The sequence below is a fragment of the Hyperolius riggenbachi genome, chromosome 3 (genome assembly GCF_040937935.1).
Source record: "Hyperolius riggenbachi isolate aHypRig1 chromosome 3, aHypRig1.pri, whole genome shotgun sequence".
NCBI lineage: Eukaryota > Metazoa > Chordata > Amphibia > Anura > Hyperoliidae > Hyperolius > Hyperolius riggenbachi.
In genome coordinates, this window is record NC_090648.1 from 509,962,859 (window position 1) to 509,977,564 (window position 14,706).

At 46.8% G+C, this 14,706-nt stretch overlaps 1 protein-coding gene across 3 annotated transcripts in view; it reads left to right on the forward strand.

The window, feature by feature from the left end:
- The window catches only part of TNIP1 (TNFAIP3 interacting protein 1), a 167,037-nt gene that overhangs the window by 122,233 nt on the left and 30,098 nt on the right, over positions 1-14,706 (forward strand). For all 3 annotated transcript variants that reach the window (XM_068278378.1, XM_068278376.1, XM_068278377.1), the window contains exon 11: positions 6,215-6,346. In XM_068278378.1, the coding sequence (XP_068134479.1) occupies positions 6,215-6,346 (132 nt within the window). The remainder of the gene's footprint in view (positions 1-6,214; positions 6,347-14,706) is intronic.

Consider the following 14,706-nt stretch of genomic DNA (forward strand, 5'->3'; position numbering starts at 1 on the left):
GTTGATTTTCAAGTGGAATATTTAAATTGCTGCCATTTTTACACTGTTAATAGCAGATGCCTCAAACCTGCTACAGTTGGTCATTGGGTGACTGGGGTTCAAATGCTGGAGAGGGGTGGAGCCACAAACAGCCTATCTGATTTGTTTAATTTCTATGGGAATATACAAATTATTGATGCCAAGGACCCCAAAGCTCACAAACTTGGTCATTGACTGTTTGGGTGTTAGGGTTAGAAAGTGGGCGGAGCCAACACCAGTCAAATACATACCCGGGCAACGCCGGGTCATCAGTGGGTGGAGACAAATACAAATTTCACTGGGAAAATGTAAACTGCAGCCATTCTGTTAATGGCAGGGTTTTTAAACTTTGCACAGTTGGTCACTGGGTGACTGGGATTAATATTCAAAAAAGTGGGTGGAGTCTACAAAAGTGAATCAAACTTCACCTGTTGCTTTTCAAAGGGAATATTTAATTGCTACCATTCTTGAACTGTTAATGGCACAGGCCTCAAACCTGGTACAGTTGGTTATTGGGTGACTGGGGTTCAAATTCAGAAAAGGGGGTGGAGCCACACACAGCCATTCAGATTTGTTTCATTTCAATGCAAATTATTGATACCAAAGACTGAAAAGCTCACAAACTTGGTCAGTGAGTAAGGGTTAGAAAAAGTAGGTGGAGCCAACACCAGCCAAATACATACCCGGGCAACGCTGGGCAATCAGCTAGTATATATATAATATAGTGTGTGTGTGTGTGTGTGTGTGTGTGTGTGTGTGTGTGTGTGTGTGTGTGTGTGTGTGTGTGTGTGTGTGTGTGTGTGTGTGTCAGGCGTGAGGGAAATTTAAAGTCATACCATCGGGGGATTAAGATGACGCTGTCTGTAGAATTAGGAAAAATAGGTGTAGGTTAAAATAAATTAAAATAGTAGAAACAGGGGGGAGAAAAACTTGCCTCCCCATAGAAGATTCACCAAGATACTATCATCAACATTCTTTTATCATATAATCCCAAAAATTGTGACGCGGTTCTTGGCCTACTTCTTCAGGCAGCGAAAACAGGAGCAGCTGCTGCTTATAACAAGCGTGGTGCCTTCCTCCTGTTTTTACTGTTTTAACTTATTTTAATCTGATTGGTGCCTCTGTCTCATCCGTTTACATCAATTTGTAGCTGTCTGTTATAGTAAATCTACAGAACAATACTTACCTAAGGAGAGAGGAGGCTCTGGGTCCTACAGAGCCTTCCCGTTCCTCTTCTCATCCTCTGGTTCCCCCGCAGGAGGCGAGTAGAGGAACAGGAATGCTCTATGGGACCCTCTCCTTAGGTAAGCACCTGTTTTTTTTTTTTTCTTTTTTCATGTAGGCTTCACAATCTTAAAGGGAACCAGAGACGAAGGGTAGCTGAAAAATGAATAAAGATGTTATACATACCTGGCGCTTCCTCCAGCCCCATAAGCCTGGATCGCTCCCACACCGCCGTCCTCTGCTGCCTCTATTGCCGGTACCAAGTCCCGTCACTTCCGCCGAACGCGACCAGTTGTACGCATGCGCAGGGGCTCCCTCCGGCTTTGTACACATGCGCCTGCACAGTACGGAGGGAGCGCACTGCGCTTGCGTCGACTGCCGAAATTACGGGACCCGGTACCGGTGAACAGGGGCAGCGGAGGACGGCGGCGTGGGAGCGATCCAGGCTTATGGGGCTGGAGGAAGTCCCAGGTATTTATAAATTTAGTATCATCTTCGTCTGGGTCTCTTTAAGGGGTGGTTCACACGAACGGCAGGCGTCGTCGTCCTGTGCCGTCTCGTTCGGGGGGCGGCGGTACGGCGATCGTCAGCTTCCCGTCGCGATTGGCGTTTCTCGTCCCCGCAAGGGGACATGAAGCCGCGGCAGCTAGGTGACTCTGGACGTCGCATGCGGCTTCTAGGGCCGGCCGAAACAACGCGTTAAATCGGTATCGGAATGCCGCGTTTGCATAATCGCCGGTAACCGCGCGATGCTAAACGCTCCCAATGGGAGCGTTTTGCCAACGAGTCCTGAACACTTGGCGGTAAACGCCTCCAAGCGTCCCAGTGAACCAGCCCTAAGACTCCAAAATGTATAACTTTGTGTTTACTACCTGAGAAACTTCTTGGGAACTGCGAGTTTGATATTCTGAAAAGTGACTTCTAGATAAGCAGCCGCTGCACCCCAGGCAGCTATAGGGCTGGGTCACATGAATGTCTTGCTGGCGTTAAACGCAGCATTTTAAAAGTAACCTTTTTAGGGATCTACCGACCCTCCCATGCAGGTGAATGGAAGCGTTTAGTACAAGCTTTGCAGGCCTGGCAGTTGTTCCCAGCGCCTCGTCTCAAAAGCAACATGCAGCTTCTAGAAGGCGCTTGAAAGCCAGCAAAAGCCACTGAAAGCCCATAATAGCCCAGACTTTCCATATACTTCCTGCAAAAGCCCAGAAAACGCAACGTTCTCCGGAAAGCCATTAGAAGCCTTCAAAAGCCATTAAAAGCTTAGCTTGTTAAACGCTGACATTCTTAAAAACAAACCCACAGCGTTTGAACAAGACTCAGAGCAGAAGCTCAGCCGAAGCCTGTATGAACCAGCCCTGACCCTGCAGCACCCCCCCCCCCCCTTCTAATACACATATGAACCTTGCAGCCTTCTCGGAAGTAGTTCTCTACCATCACAGCTTCTGCTTCATTTTATACTCTGTTAGGACATAGATTACACCATAATCTGACATTAGCTGCTTTCCCAGGCTTCCTTCATCCTGATTGGGTTTCAGTTTTCAGCCTTATCACGGTGTTAAATTAACATAAACCTTTATTGGCTCATGGGCACGGAAATCCACGTCTCTCGTCCTAATCACAGCAGATAAACTCTGATACCAGAATCACTTTCGGAGGTTGAATTCTGGTGAGAAGTAAAATGAGGAACACAAAGGGAAAACGGAGCGCTCCGATGGTGCGTTACCACTTTTAATAATTTAACACGCTTAAAATCAATGCCCTTACAATGTATGTGCAAGGAATGCACATTTAAGAGGCCACCAGCGAGTCCCCTCTGCGTCCTGTGCCTGGCCAGGGCTAACAGCCGCCGGCTCACGATCCTCTCGGCAAGCCGTCTGACGTCACTACGCGTTTCGGCGCTTAACCACGCCTTCTTCGGGTTGACCCGAAGAAGGCGTGGTTAAGCGCCGAAACGCGTAGTGACGTCAGACGGCTTGCCGAGAGGATCGTGAGCCGGCGGTTGTCCTCCTCCATACCTGCCCACCATCCGCACGGACCCTTTTAGCCCTGGCCAGGCACAGGACGCAGAGGGGACTCGCTGGTGGCCTCTTAAATGTGCATTCCTTGCACATACATTGTAAGTGCATTGATTTTAAGCGTGTTAAATTATTAAAAGTGGTAACGCACCATCGGAGCGCTCCGTTTTCCCTTTGTGTTCCCCATTTTTAGCATACTGGCACCACCCAGTTTACAGAGCAGCACCGAGGTGATATCCATTTAAAGGGCCATACCCATCTTAAGCTAGCGCCGGTACTAACACTTTGGAGAAGTAAAATGAACCAGATACCCTCTACCCATTGATACCCAATAGTAGCCTCAAAAAATTATAACACCTCCATCTTGTTTTAGTGTTGCAGATGTGGTCATGTGACTACTCCACACTCGTGATCCCTCAGCGTCAACTGTTGTTGAAAAAGCCGCGGCTTCCTCCAGGCTCTGTAGGAGTTAGTGGGGGACCATAGGCTGAATTCACAAAGCTTTATTGCTTACGGAAATGTTAAGACGTGTGTTTTATTTACCGTACAAAATTGGTAAACACTGAACATGCGCATTCACAAAAGTCGTTTACTTGGAAACATTGTATGCGGCAAAGGTGTGTTTTATCGTTTTTATTTGGAAAATGACCGTTTTTAGTTGGAAAAATGAACTTTTTTAAATTCGCAAAGCAAAAAGATGGACATCGAAACGTTAAATGCCAAATGAAAGTACTGCCTCACTACACCTGTTCTATAAAGTTTGAATGAGTTTGGTGTGTAGAGAGTTGAGATGGAGCCTTTCGATAAGATTCCCTTCTCTCTGCCCCCTCTGGGTGTGGCCTTCAGCTTCTGCACACAACAATGAACATGGGTACAGAGTTTTTCGGGTTAAAAATAGACAAATGTCCATAAAGTTCAACCGATAAATAAGGTACAACACCTGCCTGCTCCCTCACATATCCCTGTTGATCCAGAGGAAGGTGAAAAACCCTTACAAGGCATGGTCCAATTAGCCCCAAAAGCGAAAAAAAATTCCTTCCCGACTCCAGATGTCAATCAGATAAAATCCCTGGATCAACACCACCGGGCATTGCCTAGTAATTATAGTCGTGGATGTGTTTCAGTGCAAGAAACAATATACAAGAAACCAGCACAAGCCGATTAACCTTGCAAAAATATTCTCTTGCATTTATTGCAAAAGAGCTTCATAGCGTACAAAAAGCTTATTGTGACACGCCAGTGCACGCTACAGGCAGTAGATGGGTAACCACAGGTTCCCAAAGTCCATCAAATAACCCGCTTGTCACTGATCTTACAGGCTAAAAGACAGCGTCCCAATCACAGAGCTTGTATCTTCCGTACATCACAGTAACAGACGCTGGCCTAGAACAGTTTCCGGCTGCACACCAGTCTTTAAAGGGAACTAAGCACCCTTTCTTTTACTGGAGTTTCTCCTGGCATAAAAGCTGTCTTGTCCCCTCCCCTTCTCACAGTTCTTATTTATAGAAGTTAGAGATGCTATCTTGACACTTTCACTGTAGATAGTCTCTTTGAAGAAACTGTCCTAATTGCCCACGCAGCTCTGTTGATGAAAAGGTATTGTTTATATCTTGGTAATGACTACAGTAAAACAATTAGCTTCCTGAAATCTCTTCGGCCGGGACGGACGGGCAGGCCTGCTGAAGTAGGCTAATAAAACTACTTTGAATGTAAAATAAAGAGTAAATGGGAGTTTATTTTAATAATGAGACATATTGTTGGAATGCATTTTTTTTTATGTGCTATTGAGATGCCCTGGGTGGTAAAAATGGTGCTCTGTTCACTTTAAGCAAAAATACTGTGCTCATTGACTAGTAGGTTATTTGGAGCCAGAGGCTTTGGAGCCAGAGCCTACTGTCATGCTGTCCCTACTCTTTGGAACGCCTTGCCACACCCAATCAAGACTGATCCAATCCTGGAGGTGTTCAAATCAAAACTGAAAAGCCATCAGTTTAGTCTGGTATTTTTGATCACATAATTTTCTCCCCTGTACACATCACTAAGCACCGATCTGAGGCAAGCTTATGTGCTTTGGTCCTATTGGAGAAAAGTGCTTTACAAATGTTTTGTTGTTGTTACTTCTACATAGCATATAGTTGCAGGCAGATGTGCATCAGAGCCGGGACAAGGTCCTCCAGCACCCGAGGCTGAGACACCAAAGTGCGCCCCTTCATCCCTCCCACCCCAGCCGTCACACACTGATTGCTATTAGACAGAGGGCCACAGAGCCCACAACCTCCCCAACACCTTAATCTCTAGTTATCTGGCTTGCAGTCACTGCCATGTATCCCCTTTTCTTATTCCTCTCTGCTTCAAACACAATAGTGGAATGAAAGCTGAGTGAGTTGTGTACCCCCTCCTACACTGCGCCCTGAGGCTGGAGCCTCTCTCGCCTCTGCCTCGGCCCACCCTGCGCCCCCTCCTACACTGAGCCCTGAGGCTGGAGCCTCTCTCACCTCTGCCTCGGCCATTCCCTGCACCCCCTCCTACACTGCGCCCTGAGGCTGGAGCCTCTCTTACCTCTGCCCCGCCCTGCACCCCCCTCCTACACTGCGCCCTGAGGCTGGAGCCTCTCTCACCTCTGCCTCGGCCCACCTTACGCCCCCTCCTACACTGAGCCCTGAGGCTGGAGCCTCTCTCGCCTCTGCCTCGGCCCACCCTGCGCCCCCTCCTACACTGAGCCCTGAGGCTGGAGCCTCTCTCGCCTCTGCCCAGCCCTGTGTGTATGAACTGGCAGTATTGTTTTGTTGTCAGAGGGCATTACATGATGTATAGGTGCTTTGTTTCTTTATTTGTTTGGGATTTTTGTTTTGTTTAGTTTTTCTCCTGCTTGTTTGTTGTTATGTTGTGGCTAGCTCTTGAAAACATCTGTTGCCTTTTATATTGTCTTTTTCACCATATTGGCTGCATCCGTACAGATCACATCTCTGCGTCAGAAGATCGCCCAAGCCACAAAACATGAGAGCGAGCAGGAGGCAGAGAGAGACCGCAAGCAGAGAGACTTTGATCGCAAGCTCCTTCTGGCTAGAGACAAAATAGAGGAGAAAGAGGTAAACCATAAACTATATACTTAAAGGAGAACTTCACCATTATCATAAATTGACTCTTAACAGTAATCATGCAGATCTAGTGCTGCAGAAGAATACATAATAATAATATAGTAGGCAGGGCCGGATTACCGACCAGGCAACAAAAGCAGTCGCTTGGGGCCCCATTCAGAGTCAAAGGGGCCCCATTAGCACATAAACCAGCCCTTGCCATCCTGTCAGCGGTGGCTGGATGGTATAATGGTTAAAGGGACTCTGAGCAGTGCAGTAACTATGGAAAGATGCATATCATTTTAAAGCTCTCTTTCTCCTCTTTCCAATGATATCTAAACGGCTGCTCTATGCCTTTTAGTTTTCGATATTTTCACGATTGAAATTGCGGCCACAGGACGACTTTTCTCCAAAGTCAGCGGTGGCTGGATGGTATAATGGTTAAAGGGACTCTGAGCAGTGCAGTAGCTATGGAAAGATTCATATCATTTTAAAGCTCTCTTTCTCCTCTTTCCAATGATATATAAACAGCTGCTCTATGCTTTTTAGTTTTCGATATTTTCGCGATTAAAATCGCGGCCACAGGACGACTTTTCTCCAAAGTCAGCGGTGGCTGGATGGTATAATGGTTAAAGGGACTCTGAGCAGTGCAGTAACTATGGAAAGATTCATATCATTTTAAAGCTCTCTTTCTCCTCTTTCCAATGATATATAAACAGCTGCTCTATGCCTTTTAGTTTTCGATATTTTCGCGATCGAAATCGCGGCCACAGGACGACTTTTCTCCAAAGTCAGCGGTGGCTGGATGGTATAATGGTTAAAGGGACTCTGAGCAGTGCAGTAACTATGGAAAGATGCATATCATTTTAAAGCTCTTTTTCTCCTCTTTCCAATGATATATAAACGGCTGCTCTATGCCTTTTAGTTTAGTTGTTTTTGATATTTTCACGATCGAAATCACGGCCACAGGACGACTTTTCTCCAAAGTTGGCAGCTCGATTCAGCACAATGCAATGAAATATAAGGAACCCAGGGGGATATAATTACAAACATCATGCTGGTAGGTGTGCGGATGTAATGAATTAGTTGTGGGTATGCTTAAAGGCATATCCACAGGCACTGCTTGGAGTCCCTTTAAGGGCTCTGCCGCTGACACAGGAGACCAGGGTTCGAATCTCAGCTCTGCCTGTTCAGTAAGCCAGCACCTATTCAGTAGGAGACCGTAGGCAAGTCTCTCTAACACTGCTACTGCCTATAGGGCGCGTCCTAGTGGCTGCAGCTCTGGCGCTTTGAGTCCACCAGGAGAAAAGCGCGATATAAATGTTATTTGTCTTGTCTTGTCAAATGATGCCGTGCGCTGCTGATTGTCTTCAGAGCCAGGCTCTCCTCCTAGGTCCCCCTCCTGCTACTGTGCGCTCTGCCGCTGCCCACTCCACCCTCCTTTCCCACAGAGAACCACAGCTGCAGCAAGAATGATAGCAGCAGATGGCAAACGCTCACTCACCTATCCATGATCCAAGCAATAGAGATCCCGTCATCTGAAACCCATCTGTCTCTTCTACAGTGCAGCCGCTCGCTCTGAACTTCCTGATTCTCAGATCAGACATGAAGTAGGAAGTAGTAATAGTAGTAGTAACAGAGCGGCAGCACTCTAGAGGAGACAGATGGGCTCCGGATGACGGGACCTCTATTGCTTGGATCGCAATAGGTGAATGTGATTCATCTGGTGCTGTCATTCTCCCCCACTGCGGCTGCCTTCTCTGCTGGACTATCGTATTCACTGGGATGGAGGCTGCATGGTGACTGTCTAGTTTGGGAGGAAATTGGTTGTTCGGTGGTGGGAGTGGTTATGTAATTCTGTCTGGGGAACGGCTTCAGGTTTGGCGGTGTCCAGAGCTTTCTGCTATTGCCAGGCTGAAGATGCAGGGGTAAAGTGCTGCTGCTGTGATATCTGGCGCCCTCTTCACAGGGGTGCCCCAGCCCCTGAGTGCAAATGTCCCAGCCATTCATCTCTCACTCTGCATTTTGCCGCTGCTATTCCCTGCATTGTGCACCCACAGAGGAAAGCATGCTGTTGCCCATAGCAACCAGTAGCTCGGCTGCCTGGTGTGTGCGACATATTGCTGTGCAGCTGCATCTTCTGATTCTATTACGACATGATGGGGGGGCCCAAATCAGTTACTTTGCTTAGGGCCCCATTTAGCCTTAATCCGGCTCTGATAGTAGGACATTAGACTATAACTATGGTAGGATTAGAGTGTGAGCTCCTCTGAGGACAGTCAGTGACATGACTATGTACTCTGTACAGTGCTGCAGAAGATGTCAGTGCTATATAAATACATAATAATAATATGGTAGGACATTACACTATGACTATGGTAGGATTAGATTGTGAGCTCCTCTGAGGACAGTCAGTGACATGACTATGTACTCTGTAATGTGCTGCAGGAGATGTCAGTGCTATATAAATACATAATAATAATATGGTAGGACATTAGGCTATGACAATGGTAGGGATTAAATTGTGGACATTAGGCTATGACAATGGTAGGGATTAAATTGTGAGCTCCTCTGAGGACAGTAAGTGACATGACTATGTACCCTGTCATGTGCTGCAGAAGATGTCAGCTCTATATACATACAAATAACTATAATATTGGCAGTTGAAGAACTGTCAGGCAGTGAAAGGTGTAAATGTGCAGGCGTAGCACAGCGGCGGGTAAGTGGCGAGGCGGTAGCAGCACCCTCCATACTCCTCTTCCTCCGTCCTTTGTGAAGGCCTGCATGCGATGGCTTTTAGGTGCGGAGTACAGATGTGTTGCCATAGAGACGGCTTTTCTTCGGCGTACAAGAGAAATTAATCACAGCGTGATGAAAGTTTATAGAACGTGAGGCAGTTATTTCTGCTTCTTCTGATCTCGGCATTCTTGCTTATTCTATAGCCAGTAATCAGCAGCAATAAAGGGAGACTCCGCAGAGGATCGGTAGATCGAGGCTGAGGAAGAATGGTGCTTACATTCTGGCTAAGAGACAGATAACTTTTTGTTGTTTTTTTGTTTTTTTTCTCCGTTTTAAAAATCTTGGAACTGAAAAGGAACTTGAGGTGTGAGATCTATGGAAGCTGCCATATTTATTTCCTTTTAAGCAATACCAGTTGCCTGGCAGTCCTGCTGATCTTTCTGGTCAGTAGGGTCTAAATCGCACACCTGAAACAAGCATGCAGCTCATCTTGTCGGATTTGTCATAGATATTTCATCTGCTGCATGCTTGTTCAGGTCTCTGGCTTAAAGTATTAGGAGGACAGCCAGGCAATGTGCATTATTTAAAAGGAAATAAACATGTCAGCCTCCATACCCCCCTCACCTCAGGTTCCTTTTTAAATGCATTGTATTAAAGTGTGTCAGAGACAACAATACAAGCACAAGAATTTATACTTTCCTGGACTTCTTCCAGCTCCCTGCAGTCTTACTGTCCCCCTGGTCCCCTCAGTGTTGCCAATGTCAGGCAGTGGACACAGCACATGTGGGGTTACCGCCGGCAGCTCCCCCGATCGCACTCCTGTAGCCGGGAATGTTCTGCGCATGCACAGAAGACAAACACTGTAACTGCGTTTGCGCAGAACGCTCGGGATCGGGTGCTGCGCACCACAGAGACTGCACATGCGCAGTGGCTGCAACAACACGGCCTGACTGCAAACTCAACAGCAAAAGAACGGACCGGACCGACACGGAGGAAACGGAAACCTCAGGGGGCTGGAGGAAGCCCTAGGTAAGTATAAATGCTTGTGCTTGTATTGGTCCAGGCTTACTTTGAGCTCTAAAAAATGAAAAATTAAAAAACAAAACTGTATTGTATAATATATACAATGCCCTGCCTTACTATCTTTTTTTTTTTTTTTTTAATTGTTCACTTTTGTGGTTTAGTGGGGCTTCCAGTGATCCCGAAGTGAGAGTGACATGGAGGCTGCCATATTTATTTCCTCTTAAGCAATACCAGTGGCGTAGCTAGAAATTGTACGGGCCCCATAGCAACATTTTCATAGGGCCCTCCATCCTAGGCGCTCTTGAGCGATGCCACCACCTGCCCCTACCCTATTGACTGGGCAATTTACATTCCCGCACAATGTACACTCAGGGCCGGATTTAGGGCAAGGCCACTTGGCCATGGCCTAGGGCACCACAGGAGCGAGGGCACCAAAGCAGCAGGCTAAATTTATGCAGCATTTGCAAGCTTGCAAATGCTTCAATGCAGGGAAATCAGGCAAGTGCCTGACCATGGTACTCTGCTGCCAGGGAAAGGGGTGGAGGGGTCATCTGGCTACCTATACTGGAGGGAAAGGGGGAGGGATCAGCTAGCTACCTATACTGGAGGAAAAGGGGGAGGGATTATCTGGTTACCTATACTGGAGGGAAAGGGGGAGGGATCAGCTAGCTACCTATACTGGAGGGGTGGCTGGTGACATTGGCCTTGGGCAGTAAAGAGTACAAATCTGGCCTTGTGTACACTGTGTACAGTCCTTGGGCTAAGTGACAAAGTCAGAGGGTGGAGAAACAAAGGAAAGTTAATAGTAAACACATCCAGTACCACCTGGGCCCCCTCTGCTCCCGGGCCCCATAGCAGTTGCTATGGCTGCTATAGCTATTGCTACGCCCGTGAGCAATACCAGTTGCCTGGCTGTCCTGTTGATCCTCTGCCTCTAATACTATTAGCCATAGCCCCTCAACAAGAATGCAGCAGATCAGGTGTTCCTGACATTATTGTCAGATCTGACAGGATTAGCTGCATGCTTGTTTCTGGTGTGTGATTAAGACACTACTGCAGCAAAATAGACTAGCGGGCTGCCAGGCAACTGGTATTGTTTATAAGGAAATACATATGGCAGCCTCCATATCCCTCTCACTTCAAGTTCACTTTAAGATGTGCACAGACAGGAGGGAAACTGTAAGTTTGAGCAGAACAGTCAGCAGAGCAGGAGGTGAATCTGTCCAGAGCAGATTTGAAGTAAACCAGCACAATCCTAGCAGAAGTACACAAGGAGCATGCCAGCATGCAGTACTGCACTTTAGCCAGCAGAGGGTGCAAATGTATTTCCTATGGAACACACACTTGCACTAAGCAGCAGCGGGACTGCTGCTGCTGAACTCAAAACAAGCTCCTCTCAGCTGTAAAAGACATGCAACAGCATAATAACCTTTAAATGAGAACTGTAGTGAGAGGTATATGGAGGCTGCCATATTTGTTTCCATTTAAGCAATACCAGTTACCTGGCTATCCTGCTGATCCTCTGCCTCTAATACTTTCAGCCATAGGCCCTGAATAAGCATGCAGCATATCAGGTGTTTCTGACAATTTTTACAAATATGACAAGATTAGCTGCATGATTGTTTCTGGTGTGATTCAGACACTACTGCAGATAAATAGACCAGCAGGGCTGCCGGGCAACTGGTATTGCTTAAAAGGAAAGAAATATGGCTGCTTCCATATACCTCTCACTACAGTTCTCCTTTAAAGAGACCCAGAGACGAACTACTTACCAGTTTTATACATACCTGGGGCTTCCTCCAGCCCCATAAGCCTGGATCGCTCCCACGCCGCCCTCCTCCGCTGCCTCTGTCCGCCGGTACCGGGTCCAGTCTTTTCGGCCAGTCGAGCCAGTCGACGCAAGTGCGCTCCCTCCGTACTGTGCAGGTGCATGCGTACAGAGCCGGAGGGAGCCCCTTGTGCATGCGTACAACTGGTTGCGTCCGGCAGACGTGACGGGAACCGGTACCGGCGATAGAGGCAGCGGAGGACGGCAGCGTGGGAGCGATCCAGGCTTATGGGGCTGGAGGAAGCCCCAGGTATGTATGACATCTTTTCATTTTTCAGAGATCGTTCATCTCTGGTTCCCTTTAAAGAGACTCTGAGGTCTCGCTAAAATCACATTTTTACTTAACTAACTTCATTAGCCCTAATGCCCTACCTAAAACGCCGCATCCCCACGGCTGAAATCGTGATAAAATCCCCCAAATCCCAGGACAAAAAGCCACGACTTTCTTGGTCGTAGATTTTGCTGCTGGGGGAGGCAGAGCTTTGGGCTGTAGCTCTGCCTCCATTCTCGTCAATCTGCGCTGATCGCCGCCTCTCCCCGCCCCTCTCAGTGAAAGAAGACTGAGAGGGCCGAGAGAGGTGACAATCAGCGCCAATTGACGGGAGTAGAGGCAAAGCTACAGCCCAAAGCTCTGCCTCTACAGGAAGCGCTGCCCAAATCTCCCCCCAGGGATTCCAGGGGGCTTTTATAGCGATTTCAACCGCGGGGATGCTGCGTTTTAGGTAGGGCATTAGGGCTAATGAAGTTAGTTGAGTAAAAATGGGATTTTAGCGAGACATCAGAGTCTCTTTAAAGGATACCTCAACTGACATGTGACATGATGAGATAGACATGTGTATGTACAGTGCCAAGCACACAAATAACTAGGCTGTGTTCCTTTTCTTCTTTTTGTGCCTGAAAGAGTTAAATATCAGGTATGTAAGTGGCTGACTCAGTCCTGATTTAGACAGGAAGTGACTACAGTGTGACCCTCACTGATAAGAAATTCCAACTATAAAATACTTTCCTAGCATAAAATGGCTTCTGAGGGCAAGAAAGAGATAAAAAGAGGAATTTCTTATCAGTGAAGGTAACACTGTAGTCACTTCCTGTCTGAGTCAGGACTCAGTCAGCCACTTACATACCTGATATTTAACTCTTAAAGATAGAGAAAGAAAAAAAGGAACACAACATAGTTATTTGTGTGCTTGGCACTGTACATACCCATGTCTATCTCATCATGTCACATGTCAGTTGAGGTATCCTTTAAAGAAAAACACTTCTTTGATACAACTGATAGAAATCCTGCAATAAATCTGCAGTGTGTCTACTTCCTGCTTTCATGGAAGCAGACCTATTGTCACATGACTGCCACAGCAGATAAGGCAGATAAGCTCAGGGCCAGTTCTAGACTTTTTGCTGCCTGAGGCAAACTTGTGAGGATTTCCTGTCTGTGCAAGAGTTCAGGCCCACTTGTACTACCCATGTTCTATTTCTTATCTGTACTACACATACATATCATTATCTCATAGGTTTATTTTCACTTCAGGTTTGCTTTAAAGAGCAGCATTCGGGGGACACTCAGAGCTCTTGGAATCATGTAAGGTGTAGATGCCGCTTATTGTTGTCACTCAAATTGAAAAACTGGAAATATCGCATAGGATCACAACAAGTAAAACAGAAATCTGCCTTCTTAAAACAGAAGGTATCTGTGATTATTCAGGTTGGAGTGAGCATATGATGTCCCCCACAATGCATCACTGCTGAATATGCAAATCATCCTTTGATGTCCCTGAAAGCTAGCCACACCTCCAGAACCACTGGAATGCAATGATGTGTCAGCTTGTTAATTGTACTTGGCCTCACTAATCCAACATGCATACAGACTGTTCCGGATTGGTTAAGCCTCATCAGTGCATGGCATGGTTTAATGTGGCTGGAGTAGGACTAGAAACCTCAGGAGTTACAGATTACTGAGCGATTTTGGAGGTGTGGCTAGCTTTCAGGGACAACAAAGGATGATTTTCTTATCCAGCAGTGATGCACTATGGGACACGTCATATGCTTACTCCAATCTGAATAATCACAAATACCTTCTGTTTTAAGAAAGCAATCTTTTGTTTTCCATAACATTTTAGTAAGAGGGCTTTTTGGTCCTTTGTGGCCCCTCACACACTCCTGGGAGTTCTAGTTCACCATGGGCTTGCTGGGTAATCTTTCAACATGTAAGTATAATCGGATTTAAACTGTGGTCTGACTTGTTGTCCTAGGCCTTGGGAACCTCGATTCTCTGGACTTGAGTTGGTATGGCGCCAGGAGAGCAACAGGTGGTGGGGAGGAGGTTTGGTCTTATCAGTTGGCCCGTTTGGGGGGAGGGGGGGGGGATGTAAAGTAGTTGATGAAATTGAGCTTGATTCATTAAGCTGTGGTGCTAAAGCAGTGCAGCTTAAAGGGAACCTTAACTGAGGGGATATGGATGTTTCCTTTTAAACCTTACCAGTTGCCTGGCAGTCCTGCTGATCTCTTTAGCTGCAGTAGTGGCTGAATCACACACCTGAAACAAGCATGCAGCTAATCCAGTCTGACTTCAGTCAGAGCACCTGATCTGCTGCATGCTTGTTCAGGGGCTATGGCTAAAAGTATTAGAGAAAAATCCATATCCTTCTCCGTTCAGGTTCCCTTTAATGGAAAGAAGCAGCCACTATGTCTTCCTTACAGAGCAGCGCTCGTTGCCATGTAAGGAGAGTGCCTTCCTTAGTTATGCACTTTGCTTACATAGTAACACGCGCAAATTTAAATTTGG